Below are 16,687 nucleotides of genomic sequence, written 5' to 3'. Positions count from 1 at the left end.
TGCCACCACTGTGAACAGCCGAGCTCCATCCTCTTTGGAACCCCCCTTCAGGTAGTTGAAGGCAGCTATCAAATCCCCCCTCACTCTTCTCTTCTGCAGACTAAATAACTCCAGTTCCCTCAGCCTCTCCTCATAAGTCATGTGCTCCAGCCCCCTCATCATTTTCGTTGCCCTCCGCTGGACTCTCTCCAATATGTCCACATCCCTTCTGTAGCGGGGGGCCCAAAACTGGACGCAATACTCCAGGTGTGGCCTCACCAAGTCTCTGTCATGTTCTCTCAAGTCCCCATGCATGGGGCGCCAGGGGGTCTTGTGATCTCTCGTGAGCACTGTGGGGCACGGGGGGCTTGTGCTTGCACAGGTTCCTATGCACGGCTCCCTCGGTGCCATGTGCTTTCCCATTCCCTTGGGCGGGCTGGGGTCCACGCAGGACTCCCAGCCCCTCCAGCGAGGGGCCCAGAGATCCAGCTGTCCTTGTTCTTCCCATGTCCCTTCTGCCTCTCTCCAGACGCTCGCTCGCAGGGCGGCTGGGGGTGATTCTCCCTCTCCCCTGTGGAGTGCTCAGCTGGACTCATGTCCCCCAGGGACGTCCCTCCCTGTGCACCGTGGCCCAGCTGAGGCCCTGGGGGCCTGCAGCCCCGTCCCTCTGATCAGCATGGCAGGGCGGGTGCAGGAGCAGGGCCTCCGCGCGCTCTCTGCTGACCTCGCCCTCTCTGCTGCAGGCTTGTTGGAGGACGAGCGACTGGCCAGCGCCCGGCAGGCCGAGATCTTCACCAAACAGATCCAGAGGCTTCAAGGTAACCCCCCCCTGCCCAGCAGTGAGTTCCACAGGTTAATTATTGCCCGTGCTGGGGATAAAACGGTTTCCTTTGCTTCCTGGTCACTTTACTGGCATGCCGTGGTGCGCTTGTTCCCAAACCTGGATATTTAGCACTGGTGTGTTGGCCGGGGCCTTCCCTGAGCGAATGGCCTTTCACGTGTCTTGCCTTCCATAGTGTTCTGACTCGCCTGGAAATTAGAGGGTGCCGTGGCTGGCGATGGGCTCATTCGACAGACAGACAGTTAATCCCAATGTCTTGGCCAAATTCCAACTCAGGCAATTCCATTCTCGCTCCTTCCATCCCCTTGAAACAAGATTCCCCGTCGCTTCCTGTCCTGAACGGCTAGGCAGCGTTGCTGTGTTCCTTTGAGCAGCTGCCAGGCCCCGGCCCAGCAGTGGCCGCCCATCACTGCTTGGCCGGGTGATCAGTCGGTTTTGCGGTTCTCTTTCAGGATCATTTAACCCGTGGGGCAGGGCTGCTTGCCAGCTCCCCATCAGGTGGCTGCCACTGGCCTCCAAAGTGTTTGGAGACAGTCGGTCACGAGCCAGTGCGAGAAACGGGGCCTTTCCCCGCTCTGGGGCCACGGCCCGGGCTCCCCGATGGCCCCTGCTCCCAGGCACACGCAGCGCCCCCTAGGGGTGTCAGCTCAGAGGGCTCAGGGGAGGCACGGCTGAGCCATCTGCTGCTGCTCTAAACAAAGCGCTCGTAAGATAGGGGACCAGTGCCCCAGAAAGCTCAGGGGGCTGTTTACTAGCTAGTTCGGCGCAAAGGGCAATACCCCATGCATCCAGCTCTACCCCCCCTCCTGCAGCAGGCCTGTGGGGCCTTCCTCGGGCTTGTGGGGGCCCAGACTGCCAGTTATCACTTGGGGCAGGCCTTGGGGCTGCTCTGATCTGTGCTGGTGGCTTACATGGATTAAAAACTGTCGAAGTGCTAGGGCTCGCCCTGCTCGCCGTGTGGTAGCCACGTTGGTGCCAGGGTATCCGAGAGACGAGGGGGGGAAGGGAACGTCTTTTAGCGGAGCCCTGCTGACGTGGACAAGCTTCGGGTTTCCCCAAACTCTTCTCTAGGGCGGGGAAGGGAACCAGAGCAGGCGAGCGAAATACAAGGTGGGCCAGATCAGGCAGACGGGGCTCACGCCTGGGACGGCCTGGCCCAGCTTGTATTTCGCTGGGACGCTCTGGTTCCCTTCCTCAGACCTCAGGAGGCGCTCGGGGGAGCTCAGAAGCTTGTCTGGGCCACTAACGAAAGAAAACAAATGACCCCCCTCTCCCGTGACTCGGGTCTCCCGCTGTAGGTGTAAACGGGGAGCCAGTGGTGACGGGGTGTTTCCAGTGGGCTCCTGGCCCTGTGCTATTTCATGAATGACCCGGGAGGAAACAGTCACTCCTCCCTGGCAGTTTGCAGAGGGCCCAGAGATGGGGGAGCAGGGGGGCGAAGAGGATGGGTCAGAGACACGGAGCAAGCCGGGTTACTGGGCACAAGTGCATTTCAATACAGCCGAAGTGGGGTCCCCTGCGTCCAGGGCCCCCCCTCATGGCCAGGGGTGGCTCTGCAGTGCCCTATTAGTTTCTTCCAAACTCCACCAGGGACTGCCTCGCACTCCCCCCAGCCCTTTGCTCCGGAAGGAACCGCAGAGTCCCAGGATGGCCCCCCTGGTGTGAGCCTCCCCTCGGGTCCTCCCATGCTTTCCCTGCCTGCGGCCTCACGAGGGGATCCCCAGAGCTCAGGCCTTTCGGCTGGAGCGTGCCCATGCCCGGCAGTCTCCAATTCACCCTGCCCCAGGCCCTCCTGCTTTGGCTGGAGCCAGATTCCTGGCCTAAGGGTCCAACCCCCTCGTGTCAGGGTCTTCAGCCCCCATCTTCTTCCTGCCCTGCACTCCAGCCACCTGCTGCCCTTCATAGGAATCACCCAATCCAGCCCAGGGGTGCCTCAGTAGTTCAGCTAGCCCCAGATCCGCCCGCCCTTTAAGGGGCAAGTCGCCCTGGTACGGGGTGAGGCTGTGTCTAGAAGGGCTCATGCGATCCTTGGATGCAGAAGTAGGCACAGGGAGGATAAATTACGTCTGTGTTTGGCACTGGTGCGGCCGCGGCTGGAATCCTGGGTCCTGCTCTGGAGTCTACAATTCAAGAGGATATTGAGAAATTGGAGAGGGGCCAGCGAAGAAGCAGGAGAATGATAAAGGATCGGAGGAGCGGTTCTCAACTGGGGTTACTGTTTGCCAGAAGCTGGGAATGGGCGACAGGGGATGGATCACTTGATGATTACCTGTTCTGTTCATTCCCTCTGGGGCATCGGCATTGGCCCCTGTTGGAAGACAGGATACTGGGCTAGATGGACCTTTGGTCTGACCCAGTAGGGCCTGTCAGGGAGTCCCCGGGCGACGCTCTGGAACTGTTCCCTACGAAGCCAGGCAGGACTCTGGGGAGTCTCCTCTCTCGGAGCAGACTGGCTCCAGGGCAAAAAGCTTCCACAGCTTCCACCTTCCTGGGTCTGACCTTGGAGCATTCAGCATTCTCTGCCCCTCCGTGCGCTTCCCGCAGCGAGTCCGCCCGGGCGGGGTCCTGGGGAAGCCAGAGGGTCCTGCCCCCCAACTCTGCAGTCAGACGTGACTCTCAGCCAGCCGGGAACACAGAAGGTTTATTAGACGACAGGAACAGAGTCTAAAACAGAGCTTGTAGGTACAGAGAACGACCCCTCAGTCAGGTCCATCTTGGGGGGTAGGGAGCCCAGATCCCGGTTCTGGGCCTCCCTCCGTTTCCCCAGCCAGATCTCAACTGACCCCCCCTCCAGCCCCTCCTCTGGCCTTTGTCTCTTTCCCGGGCCAGGAAGTCACCTGATCTCTTTGTTCTCTAACACCTTCAGTTGGCACCTTTGCAGGGGAGGGGCCCAGGCCATCAGTTGCCAGGAGGCATGGCTCATTCTCTGTGCAGACAGCATCACACCTGCCTAGGGCTCTGCAACAATCACACCCCCTTATCCCACCACCTAGATACCTAAGAAAGGCATAGGGGAAACTGAGGCACACACACAGTATTTGGAGAAAACATTAAGAACATTCCCACTTCATCACAGGGCCATTCTTATGTTCTTATGTACCCCTGGGGGCACACAGAGGTCTTCCGGGGGTACATCAACTCATCTAGATATTGGCCTAGTTTTACAACAGGCTACGTAAAAAGCACTAGCGAAGTCAGTACAAACTCAACTTTCACCCAGACGAAATGAGAAAGTCGGCAATTTGTCAGGACTAGGGTGCTGGGTCACATTTGTAGTTTTATGTCCGATTTTGTAAGCAAGTCGTTTTTAAGGGAGGTGAAACTTGGGGTACACAAGACACGTCTGACTCCTGAAAGGGGGCCAGTCATCTGGAAGAGTTGAGAGCCCCTGGATTAGAAAACCTGCCCTAGGGGGATAGAGGGGACAAGGTGGGCAAGGTATTATCTTGTATCGGACCAACTTCTGTTGGCCAAAGAGACGAGCTTTCGCACCACACAGAGCCAGGGTGACCAGACGTCCTGGGGTTATTGGGACCGTCCTCATATTAGGGGCTTTGTCTTATATACACAGCTAGACCCCCCCCAAAAGAAAAGTGCTCCAGTTTTTCACGCTTGCCATCTGGTCGCCCTACCCAGAGCTCTTCTGGTCTGTGATAGTGACAGACTCAAGGAGCTCCACGAAGTGAGCTCAGTCGGTAAGTACCTACCGGGGGAACAGATATCTGCTAGCAGCTCTTCAGCCTCGCAGAGAAATGTGTCCTGTGACCCAGTGGCTGGAAGGTGAAGCTCGACAAATTCAGCCTAGAACTAAGGCGTGGGCATTTCGACCAGTGACTGCAATTAACCATTGGGACGGGTTACTAAGGGTCGTGGTGGATTTTCCTTCACTGACCATTTTTCTATCGGGACGGGATGTTTTTCTAAAAGCTCTGCTCCAGGCATTACTTTAGGGCCGTTCTCTGGCCTCTGTTATAGGGGCGGTCATAGGGCCGGCGCTTCCATTTAGGCGACCTAGGCGGTTGCCTAGGACACCAGGATTTGGGGGGGGCGGCATTTTGCCACCCTCGGCAGCAATTCGGCGGCGGGGGGTCCTTCCATGCTCCGGGTCTTCGGCGGCAATTCTGCGGCAGGTCCTTCACTCGCTCCGGGACCCGCCGTCAAAGTGCCTCGAAGACCGGGAGCGCGGAAGGACCCCCCCCATCGCAGAATTGCCGCTGCCGACCGGGAGCGCGGAAGGACCCCCTCCTAGGGCGCCAAAAACCCTGGCGCCGCTCCTGGGCGGTCACAATGGTCCCGTCTGGCCTTGGAATCTAGGAATCTAGGCTTGGGGTACCTATCTCCTAGAACTGGAAGGGACCCTGAAAGGTCATCGAGTCCAGCCCCCTGCCTTCGCTAGCAGGACCAAGTACTGATTTTGCCCCAGATCCCTAAGTGGCCCCCTCAAGGACTGAACAGATGCTACAAAGACCCTTTACTCTACAGCTCCCTGCTTTGAGCACAGCCCCAGCCCTGCGACGCAGTCAGCCGAGACGGAGCCATGGTGGCCCTGGGAGTGGGGCCGGCACAGAGATCTCGGTTCTGTACTCAGCTCTGCTACAGATGCCCTGTGTGACCTTGGGCAAATCACTTGAGCTACCCCCTGCCTCAGTTTCCCATCTGTAAAAGGTAGCACAGGGGACCCTCTGTCTGCATAAGAACGTTTCCCCTTTCGGATCTTCCGCTTCCTTTGATTTATTGTATTTTTGGCTTTATTCCTCCCCTTCCCTCTCCTCCCCGGCTCATTTTTTAAAAAAGCATGAATCTTGTTTTTGGTTTGTTTTTTTCTCTCTTTCTGGGGACTGTTTCCCTTGAATTCAATCACAAAACAGCTCTGCTCGCCCTAGGACCACGCACTCAGCTGGTTGTGGTTTGGACTGTGGAACTCCCTGCCACAGGAAGTTGTTGAGGCCAAGAACTCATCCAAGCTTCAGCAAGGGATTGGCCATGGCCGTGGATAACAAAACTCTGCAGCGTTATTAATGACAACAGACATTTTGGCAGGGCTAGCATAGCGTCTGGTTCAGGGCCTGAACTGGTCTGTGACTAGTAGACCCCTAAAGTGGGAGGCCGATTATTCCACGTCTGCTACTGTGGGGTTCTCACACCTTCCTCTGAAGCACTGTCAGCAACAGGACGCTGTGCTCGAGGGATGTTCGTTGGCTCTCACCCAGTCCGGCTGTTCCTACGTTACACACTAGGACTAATATGCCGGGTGGAGGACGCTCCTCAAACAGTTGGTGACGTGGTATTTGGGGGACCTGCTTGATCACTCACTGGCACCGTTTTATTCTGATCAGTTTGACCCTCACACCCCCGACAGGTCCCATGCTTCTCTGGCTGCAGGGAAAATTGATTTAGGCTCAGCTTCCCTGACAGGGTGTGACGAGCTTACCGGGTCCCCTCTGCTGTTATTTCTAGCCCCGTCTCCGTTACTTAGCGCTGTGTGTGTGCGCGTGTGCACAGTGGAGCTGTGAATAGCACCTGCGCTGGCTGGTACGTACGTGTTCACACGCTCACGTGAGCACACACTCGCACGTGTCTGCTGCCCGGCAGGTGGGGAACCTCGCTGTAGCTTTACAGCGTCAGGAAGAGTCTGACTGTTGCGGGACCGGGTGGAGCACAGGGCGCTGGGCGTTCGGAGCCCGTCTGATTTAAAATCCAGGTGAGCCAGGCCTCCCCTGGCCTGGTGGGTCCCCGCAGCCCAGCCCTCGGCCAGTGCAGAATTATTCTCTCCGGTGTGTTTGCTGCTCATGCCGTGTGCGGTTGGGTCTTCCCAGCAATGGGGCTCCCAGCACCCCGGGCCAGCTCAGTAGTTCTCCGGAGGGCGCTTGTGCACCACGCCAGCGGCTGCGTTATGCAGAGAAAGAGATCGATTTCCTGACCCTCTACTTCCCTTTTCTTTCACTCCGAGTCACACCCCCTCGCCCCCGCCCCGCTGCTCCCTCTGCCTCCCCCGAGGCATCGCTCAGCCCAGCCAGATGTGGTCAGAGCTGTTCTCGTGGGACCGCCTGGTCTCCCAGCCCGCTGTGCTTTGTCCCTGTCTGTCCTTGCTGGGCGCAGCGCTGGCTGGGGCGATCCCCTTCGCGGGACGGAAATAAAGGAAAAGCCACGTGAAAAGCGAGGGACAGCGCGTTCTTGGAAGGGATGTTTCAGGGAAACACCAGCTCCTTTAGCAGGGCGTGTACATGTCTGCCACCCTCAAGGAGACCACACAGTTCTCGGGAGCTTCAGTGTCATGTTTGAAAGGCTCCTTCGGTTCCGTTTGAACACCTTTCAGTACAGCCAAAAATAAGGGACAGTCGCGCTAAGGGACAAATCAAGAACATAAGAACGGCCATGGTGGGTCAGCCCAATGGTCTACCTAGCCCAGTGTCCTGTCTTCCGACAGTGGCCAATGCCAGGTGTCCCAGAGGGAATGAACAGAACAGGGCAATTATTGAGTGATCCACGTCTCCACCTGTCGTCCAGTCCCAGCTTCTAGTGAACAGAGGCTTAGGAACACCCAGAACATGGGATTGCATCCCGGCCCATCCTGGCTAATAGCCATTGATGGACCTGTCCTCCAGGAACTTGTCTGTTTCTTTTTGAACCCTGTTATACTTTTGGCCTTCGCAACATCCCCTGGCAAGGAGTTCCACAGGTTGACTGTGCGTTGTGTGAAGAAATACTTCCTTAGGTGTGTTTTAAACCTGCTGCCTATTAATTTCATTGGGGGACTCCTGGTTCGTGTGTTATGGGAAGGGGTAAATAACACTTCCCTACTCACTTTCTCCACACCAGTCGTGATTTTATAGCCCTTGTGGCAAGGCACCTCTCCCCACCGCAGCAGGCTCAGCGCTCCCCCCTCGGGTGGTGGGGGGCCAGGAGGAAGTCAGCCCCTCTCTGGACGGTGTTGACTCTCCCACTTGACAAGGGGAGGCGTATTTCCCAGTATTTTCCAGGCAGGCCCACGCAGTGCCCCTCCACCAACTGAAGGAAAAAAAGAAACAAGTTCCACTACAAACCAAAGGGGAATAACTCTCCTACTCTCCTTTGGAGGGGGCGGGGGCCGCAAAGGTCGCAGGCAGCCCTTAATTGGTCTCTGGGTCCCTAATTGACCTGAGGCGACCCCTTCTCAGCTTGTAGGGAAAAGGGCCTTTATCATTCTCAGGCTAATACTCCTGCCTTCCACTGCCCTCTTCCAGCTGTCACGGCCTCTGTCACATCCCCCCTCCGTCGTCTCTTCCCCAAGCCAGACAGCCCCAGTCTTTTTAATCTCTCCTCACCTGGAAGTTGGTCCAGACCCCAAATGATTTGTGTTGCCCTCTCTGTACCCCGTCCAATTCTAATGGATCTTTTCTGCGACGGGGCACCCAGAGCTGCTCGCGGTATTCAAGGTGTGGGTGTGCCAGGGATTTATACAGTGGATTACGGTATTTTCTGTTGTTTGTCCCTTTCCCAATGGTTCCTAACACTCTGTTCGCTGTTCTGACTGTCGCTGCCCATGGAGTGGCTGTTTTCACAGAACTCTCCACGGTGACTCCAAGATCTCGCTCTCGAGTGGTAAGAGCTCATTTAGACCCTATTGTTCTGTGTAGTCAGGGTTATGTTTTCCAATGTGCATCACTTTGCATTTATCCACAGTTAATTTTATCTGCCATTTTGTGGCCCACTCACCCAGTTCTGTGAGATCCCTTTGGAAGTCTTTGGAGTCAGCTTTGAATGTAACTAATTGGGGACAGTCCCATGAAATAAGGGGCGGGTGGTCACCCCACACAGCCCGGAGAACAGTGCTCCAGGCACTGCCTCCTCAGAGCAACTCAAACCTTCTCGGCCTGCAAAGCCTCTGCTGGTGAAGTGCTGGTTTCCCACCAGAGCTAAGCACTATACAGATCACACGTAGCCTCTGTGCTCCCCCAGGTGGAATCAGAACTGCTCAGGTGTGTTTCATAGGCCCTATACTGCTAGCAACTGACAGGGATTCTTCTTTAGCTCCCCGCAGGTGGGGCTTTTGGAGCAGTTATCCCCACTGCTTCCAAGTGTGCCGAAGCCCTGCCTGGGGGTAGAATCGTTACAACCTTAACCGAAAAGCTTCTCTGCTCAGAATAGCCCCCTCCCCACTCTGACACCTCACCCGGGCCCTACGGGGCAGAGATTTGTAGATCATAAGTAAGGCTAAGATTTTATCATGGACATTTTTAGTAAAAGTCACGGGCAGGTCACAGACAAAAAAGAAAAATTCACGCAAGCCGTGACCTGTCCGTGACTTTTACTAAAAATATCTGTGACAAAATGGGGATCTGTGGGAGCCCACACCGCCTGCAGCAGTTGGGGGCTGTGGGGTACCCCTGCCACCCGCAGCTCCGGGGGTCCCCCCACTGCCTGTGGGGGCCGGGAGCTGGGGGTGCCCCCACCTCCCGTGTCAGCCAGGCGCTGCTGGGTACTCCCGCCACCCACAGCTCCAGGGGCCTGCGGTGGTGGGGAGCTCGGGGGTTCCCCTGCAGCCACGGCGGCCAGGAACTCGGGGGTTCCCCGCCACCCGCAGCGGCTTGGAGCTCTGGGGGCACCAGAGGCGGTGGGGGACCCTGCAGCTCCCGACCACCGCAGGCTGAACTCACGGAGGTCGCTGGAAGTCATGGATTCCGTGACTTCCGCAACCTCCATGACTAAATCGTAAGGACATAGGGAGCAATGTGATGATTTGGTCTGATCTCCTGTGCAACCCTGGCCAGAGGGAGAAGGAAGATCTTTCGGAAAAACATGCAATCTGGATATAGAAACGGTCAGCGATGGAGAATCCACCACGACCCTGGTGAATTGGTCCAAAGGTCAATTACCCTCATTGTTCAAAAGGACGCTTTCTTCCCAGCCTGAATTTGGCTAGAGTCAACTTCCAGCCGCTGCAGCTTGTTAGACCTTTGTCTGCTTGGCAGAAGAGCCTCTGTTATCCGATTCTGCCCTCGTGTGGGTACTCCCGGGCTGTGCTCAAGTCACCCCTTCGCTTTGGATAGCTGGAGCTCCTTGAGGCTGTCATTGTAAGGCTGCTTCATCCTTCTGGTGGATCTTCTCTGGCCCCTCTCCAGTTTACCAACATCCTCCTTGAACTGCGGGCTCCAGAACCAGACACAGAAGCCCAGCAGCGGTCGCACCAGTGCCCAAGACAGAGGTCATAGAACCTGCCTGCTACTCGAGAGGCCCCTGCTTATGTAGCCAGGGGTCTCACTCTTCCTCCAGCGTTGGCCACGCAGCCTCACCGCCTCCTAGACAAGCTGTGGGGCTCCAGCCGTTCTGTTTCACACCGAGAGCTCCGCTCAGGGACAGCCCGCTGGGAGAGACTTGGCCACTCCACAGGGATTGACGGACCTCTGGGGCACTGACTGCCAGGTGTCCATGTCTGGGCCATTGTCCTCTCAGATCCTCCGTTGATATGAGGTGGCCTCGGCCAGCCCTTTTTAATGGCCCATCCCAGCTCAGAGAGCTGGGCGACATGCACGCCTAGGTCATCCAGCCTGCCCTGAGAGCAAACAGTCCCTTTCCCCACACTGGGTAACTATGCAGCATAGATGGGAAACTGAGGCACGCATAGGGGTTAGTTGAGTGCTCTGGGCTGACAGCGCCGCCTAATGGCAACGCTCTGGGGTGTGCCATGTCACGGTGAGAGTCCACAGGCCTCTTTGCCTAGTGGCTGTAGTTCAGGGGGTAGTGTCGCTAGTGGTGGGGGAAAGTAGGAGCATCTGGACTCACCCTACTCCACAGGATTCCAATCCAGGGCCCTTCGAAACAGTGGATCCTGCCACAGGATTCAGGTCCCAACACCCACAAGCGCGTTCCCTGAGTCGCTTCCTACCTTCATTCCAGTCCCTCCAGTGGCGTCTTGGCGTGGGATGTGGGGTCCCTCTCGAGTTCCCTCTGATTAGTCTCTGGAGTCTCCTCCGCTGGCCACAGCAGGTCGTCCCCTTTGGTTCCCGCGGCCGACTGGCTTCCCGCGGCGCGGCTCGGAGGCGTGACCCTGGTGGCTTGGAGCTTCCCGGCTGCTCTCCTCTGTGAGCCTCGTGCTCCCTTTTGAATGCTCCCTCCACAGGGGCATGGCCTCTTGGGTCCAGAGCAGTCCGTTAACCCTCGCCTCTCCTGTGTGGGGTTAGTACAACCTGTCACAAAGGGTCCATAAAACTACGACAGACAATTCCCATTTGGTCCCACTCCCACCCCTGTCCTGTAAATCTGGCCTGTATTGTTTGTTCCTCGATGTGTGACTTTACATTCGGCCGTATTAAAACGCATATTGTTTGCTTGTGCCCAGTTTACCAAGCGATCCAGATCGCACTGAATCAGTGACCTGTCCTCTTATTCATTTACTGCTCTCCCCGGCTTTGTGTCACCCGCAAACTGTACCAGTGACGAGTTCATGTTTTCTTCCAGGGCATTGATAACAAAGCGAAATGGCCCAGAACCGATCCCTACGGGACCCCACTAGAAACACACCCACTCAACCAGGAGTCCCCATTCACAGTTATGTTTTCAGTCCTATCAGTGAGCTGGCTTTTAAGCCATTGAACATGTGCCGGGTTAATTTTATATCACTGTTGTATCTTAATCAAAATGGCCTGAGGTACTGTCATGGAGTCACGGGGCGATGCTCTGGAACTGCTCCCTACGAAGCCAGGCAGGACTCTGGGGAGCCTCCTCTCTCGGAGCAGACGGGCTCCAGGGCAAGAAGCTTCCACAGCTTCGCCCTTCCTGGGTCTGGCCTTGGAGCATTCAGCATCCTCTGCCCCTCCGTGCGCTTCCCGCAGCGAGTCCGCCCGGGCGGGGTCCTGGGGAACCAGAGGGCCCTGCCCCCAAACTCCGCAGTCAGACGTGACTCTCAGCCAGCGTAAAACAGAAGGTTTATTCGTCAGCAGGACCACAGTGTAGAACAGAGCTTGCTATTGCAGACATCAGTGACTCAGCCAAGTCCATCTTGGGAATCCTGGGCCAGACGCCCTGGATTCCCCCTCTTCCAGTCCCCCAACACAGACTGCCAACCTCCAGCCACCCGACCTGACCTCCGACACCCCGTCATGCCCCTCCTCCTTCTCTTTGTCTCGCTTCCCCGGCCAAAGGTGTCACCTGGTCGCACCCCCCTCCTGGGTCTCAGGTTACATAGATGCAAATAGCTGGGCAGCCTCACCTGCCCTGAGGGCCTCAGCAAAATATTACACCCAATTCCCACCACCCAAGTATTGGTGCAGTCCACAGGGAAACTAAGGCACACACAGTATTAGTATAGGACAGTAAGACTCACATGCAACATAGCAAGACGGATAAAACCCCACTTCGTCACGGGTACCAAGTCAAACGCCTTACAGAAGTCTAAGGACATGACAACACGATTCCCTTTTGTAACGCTGCCTGCAGTGACTCAGGAGCGTGAGTCCCAACCTCAGGGCAAAAAAACAATGAGGAGTCTGGTGGCATCTTAAAGACTAACAGATTTATTGGGGCATAAGCTTTTGTGGGTAAAAAACCCCAAGTGTTTATTTTTTACCCCCTGATACTTGGCAACCTCAGAGTGGACTCTTAGAAACCCCACAAACCCCAAACTGGCTGCGAGTTCTACACTTCGATTTCACCAGCCAATTATCAAGTGTAAACTCCTCAGCCTTACCAAGGAGTCCCAGACAGTCCCTTTGGGTGCTCCGATCTGTCTCGCCACCCAGGGGAGCCTGCCTTTCTGATAGATGGTCCCTTGCACCAAGAATCAGAGCAATATTCAGGTTACTGCCAGTCCCAAAGGACTAGTCAATTACCCCAGGTCAGTTGCATGTTAGATCTCACACCAAAGAAAAGGTTTGTTGCCAATCTTATAATAAACTACCTAAAGATGGGAAAAGGAAACCAGAGAGTTATGTATCAGGTTAAAGCAGGTAACCATAGATACACAAATGAGTTCCAGTGTTAGTTTCACAAAGTACTAGAAGTTTCTGTAATAAGCAAGCTCTGTACGTCCTTCAGGGTTAACCCAGGCTAAGCACTGGGGATCTCTTGCTTATGCCTACAAACACCTTGTCCCCTCCAGAGTCCAAGCATCATAGAGATACATACCAAGTCCTTTTGGCTTGGGGTTTTTATCCCCTTCCTGCCATGTGCTCTGAGCTGCAAACTCAGCTGATGGGAGGAGTCCAGTTGCCTGACTCCTCTCCACTGGGAGGAGAGCAGAACAACAAAAGACTTTTGTCCTCTTGTTGATGGTGTGTAGGGAAATTCCTATCCCAGAACAGTCCGTCTGGTATTGATGGACCTTTCCTGCTGGGCAGGGTGTGACACCTTCTGCTGGAGCTCAGCCCTTCCCACGAGTTAATGTCTCTCTCCTGGCTGTTGATTTACAGTCACCGAGGCTCACAACACAACTGCTCAATTATTGCTGTACAATACGGGACCCAGATGTTACAGGTGGGATTAACGTCGGCAGCAACTCACAACCCGCCCTCACGGTTAAACACTCAACACAGTCTTACAGTTCTAATACCGAGCTTGTCGCTGTTCAGCTGAGACAAGGGGACCGTGGCATGAGCTGGCACGTGGCCTGCCAGCATCCCATCTTTATCAACCCAACTTCTCATCTGAGCACACTTGGGCTCTGATGATCTAAGCAAGCCCCTGTCTCCCATCCTGGGGGCCTGCCAGTGACAATGCCCTGTTGCCCTGGGTGGGGAGCCAGGAACCAAACCCTGTAGGGTTCCAGGGATCAGACCTGCCCCATGTGACACCAGCAGCCAGCGGGCTGTGTGTGTCGTACAACTGGCCCCATGCAGCATGGGGCACAGGGCACTGCCTGGTGTGAACGACAGTCAATGGTGGATTCTCTGTAGCTTGAAGTCTATGAATGAAGATTTGGGGAGCTCAGTGAGAGCCCAGGGGAGCCCAGTGAGGAGCGGGGGCTGAGGGGATGACTAGATGGTCCCTGCTGGCCTGAGAGTCCATGAGAAGCTGCGCGGGGCAACAGCCAGGGCCTGGAGCCCTAGGGGGCCGTGCCACACTGGGGCTTGTAGCCCATGGGGGCCATGCCGCACTGGGGCTTGTAGCCCATTGGGGCCGTGTCACGCTGGGGCTCATAGGGGTGTGTCACACTGGGCCCGGGGGCACCAGGCCAGGGCGTGCACTGGTGGGGCAGAGGAGAAGGCCCCGGCCCTGCCGCTCCCCGGGCCTGGCCCCGCCAGCAGAGGGCGTGAGCCGCAGGCCGGGCCGGAGCAGCTGGAACCGCGCGGGGTCGCCCGGGCTGCGTGCAGGGGCCAGCCCGGCCTGGAGCCAGGGGACGCAGCCATGGAGCTCACGCCCTCCACCTCCGTGGGCAGTGAGTGCAGCCGATCCTGGGACCCCCGGCAACCACCCCCCCCCGGGGCCCCCCCCAACCCCCCCCCCCGGGGCCCCCCCCCAGCAAACGCCCCGGGGCCCCCCCCCAGCAACCACTCCCTGGGGATCCTCCAGGCAACTGCCCCCTGGGGATCCCCCCCGGCAACCGCCCCCCAGGATCCCCCAGGCAATCGCCCCCTGGGACTCCCCCCTGGCAACTTCCCCCTGGGGATTCCCACCAGCAATCCCCCCCTCAGTCCTCCCCGCCTGGCAAACATCCTCGCGGGTCCTTCCCACCTGGCAACTGCCCCCAGGGGTTCCCCCCTGGCAACTGCCCCAGGGACCCTCCGCCTGGCAACCATCCCCCAGGGAGCCCCCACCTGGCAACTGCCCCCCAGAGACCCCTTGCATGGCAACCACCCTCTGGGGGACCACCCCCCCCAGCAACCACCCCCTGCATAGTCCCCACCTGGTAGCTGCCCTGGGGACCCACCGCCCAGCAACTGCCCCCTGCCCGGCAACCACCATCTGGGAACTCCCCATCAGGCAACAGCCCCCGGGGACCCCACCTGGCAACTGCATGGCAACCACCCCTGGGGCCCACCCCACATGGCAATCACCCCTACCCCCAGGGCCCTGCCCAATAACCGTCCCCCCAGGGATCTCCTGGGCAACCACACTGCAACTGTCGCCAGGGCCTGCCCCACCTAGCAACAGCCCCCCCCCCCCCCAGTACCACCTGGCAACCGCACACCCACCCCCCCCTGGGGCCCCCCCCCCCCCCCCCCCCCCCCCCCCCCCTTAGGACCTACCCCCCAGGGACCCCCTGCCTGGCAACTGCCTGGCAACTAACCCACGGGGATCTGCCTCCCAGGGAGCCTCCCCGTCCAGTAATCATCCAGCAACCACCCCTCCCAGGGAACCTCCCACCCCAGTAACCACCTCCCTGGCACTCTCCCGCCTAGCAACCCCTGCCCCAGGAATCCCCCCACGAGAGAACCCTCCCTGACAACCCTTGCCCAGGGACCCCCACCTGGCACCCACACCCAGGGTCCCCCCACCCACCAGAGGCCCCCAGGGACCGGTCACTGAGGGGACCCTAACCCCAAGGTCAACCTTCCAGGGGGTACTCCCTGCCCCCCCCCCGCCCCCCCCCAACCCCCCCCAGTCCCCCCTGCTCCCAGGGGATCCACCCTGCACCTGCCAGGGGTCACCCCTCCCAACTTCCCCCCCCCCCCCAAACCGTCACCCCCAGCACGCGCCACGGCTCTCTTCCCCCCTACTCACACCCTCCCGCCACTCCCAAACACGTGCCCCACGGTTCCCTCACCACTATCACGCCATGGGTCCCCCCTGCTCCACACCCCCCAGCACTTTGCCTCCACAGCCTGCCCGGCCCATATCCATCCCGCCCCTGCAGCTGCCCCAGGGGCTCCCCCACTGCCTCCCCACCCCCACTGTCCTCAGGGGTTCCCCCCCCCCGGCTTGTGCTCCTCTTTTCACCCACTTCACTTACTGCTGGATCCCTCCCCCCCAGCCCCCCCCGTGTGTGCTCCCCAGGCATCACTCCTCCCTGCTTGTCCGTTTCTGGCCTGGTGGTCGGAGCAGGCCCCGGCGGGGGGCAGGTGGGTTGGCCAGGGATTCGGCTCCTGGGACTGGACCAGGAGCTAGCCCGGAGGTGGAGCTGGCGCAGGCTAGCGGGAGGCCCTGTGGCAGCCAGCAGATGGGCTGGGAGGCAAAGCAGGTGGAGGCCAGGCACCCTCAGGTGAGGGGTGTCTCTTGGGGGGGCCTGGCTGTTCTGTGGAGCCTGGGAGGGGCACGTCATTCCCCTTTTTTTCATCCTGCCTCCCTGGATCCACTGCCCAGAGATTCAATTGGCTATGGGGTTATACCTCACTTCCTGTCCCAAACTGCCACGTCCCACCCCAGAGGTGGCTGCATTTCAGCGGTGGGTGAAGTGAGCCTAGTGCGTGCAGGCTGGCAGGCGCTTTGGGATCATTCGGGCTCTGGAACGCGCCCCTCGCCGCGGTCCCCCGGCCAGGGTGGAGGGGCAGGAATGGTGCTCTGGCGCCAGGCTCTCACCCCCCTCCCCACCCCGCCCCGTGCAGCTCAGATGCGCACGCTGAAGGATGAGTTCAGCTCCCTGCAGGAGACGAAGGCGTCGGAGCTGGAGCAGGTGGAGCGGGAACTGCAGGAGGCCAACGAAGAGATCCATGGCCTGCAGCTGGAGGCGGAGGAGGTGGCGGCCATCCACGAGAACGAGATCGCCGCCCTGCAGGAGCAGCTGTGCCGGCTGCAAGCCGAGCTGCAGCGCGTCCAGCAGGTCCGTGAGGAGTACGAGACGGAGCTCACCACCCTGCGCGCCGAGATCACGATGAAGGGCAGCGGCCAGGCCCGGGCCGAGGGTCGCGCTGACGAGGTGGCTATGCTCCAAGGTATCGCCGCTGGGATCCTTGCTCTGCTGTGGGGTGGGCTCAGCAGGGGGCGCTCTCCCCTGGCAGTCGGTGCTGGTCCCAA

At 58.5% G+C, this 16,687-nt stretch overlaps 1 protein-coding gene across 2 annotated transcripts in view; it reads left to right on the top strand.

Annotated features, from left to right (window-relative positions):
- CCDC136 (coiled-coil domain containing 136) overlaps positions 1 to 16,687 on the top strand; it is a 25,763-nt gene that overhangs the window by 4,403 nt on the left and 4,673 nt on the right. For both annotated transcript variants that reach the window (XM_026660310.2, XM_026660311.1), the window contains exons 3-4: positions 723 to 797; positions 16,279 to 16,605. In XM_026660310.2, coding sequence (XP_026516095.1) covers positions 723 to 797; positions 16,279 to 16,605 — 402 coding nt within the window. The remainder of the gene's footprint in view (positions 1 to 722; positions 798 to 16,278; positions 16,606 to 16,687) is intronic.

Source organism: Terrapene carolina, unplaced genomic scaffold (assembly GCF_002925995.2).
Source record: "Terrapene carolina triunguis isolate 2854851 unplaced genomic scaffold, T_m_triunguis-2.0 Scaffold750, whole genome shotgun sequence".
In the NCBI taxonomy this organism is placed as follows: Eukaryota; Metazoa; Chordata; order Testudines; family Emydidae; genus Terrapene; species Terrapene triunguis.
The sequence above is the reverse complement of the archived record's forward strand: the minus strand, read 5'-3'. Positions and strand labels throughout refer to the sequence as shown.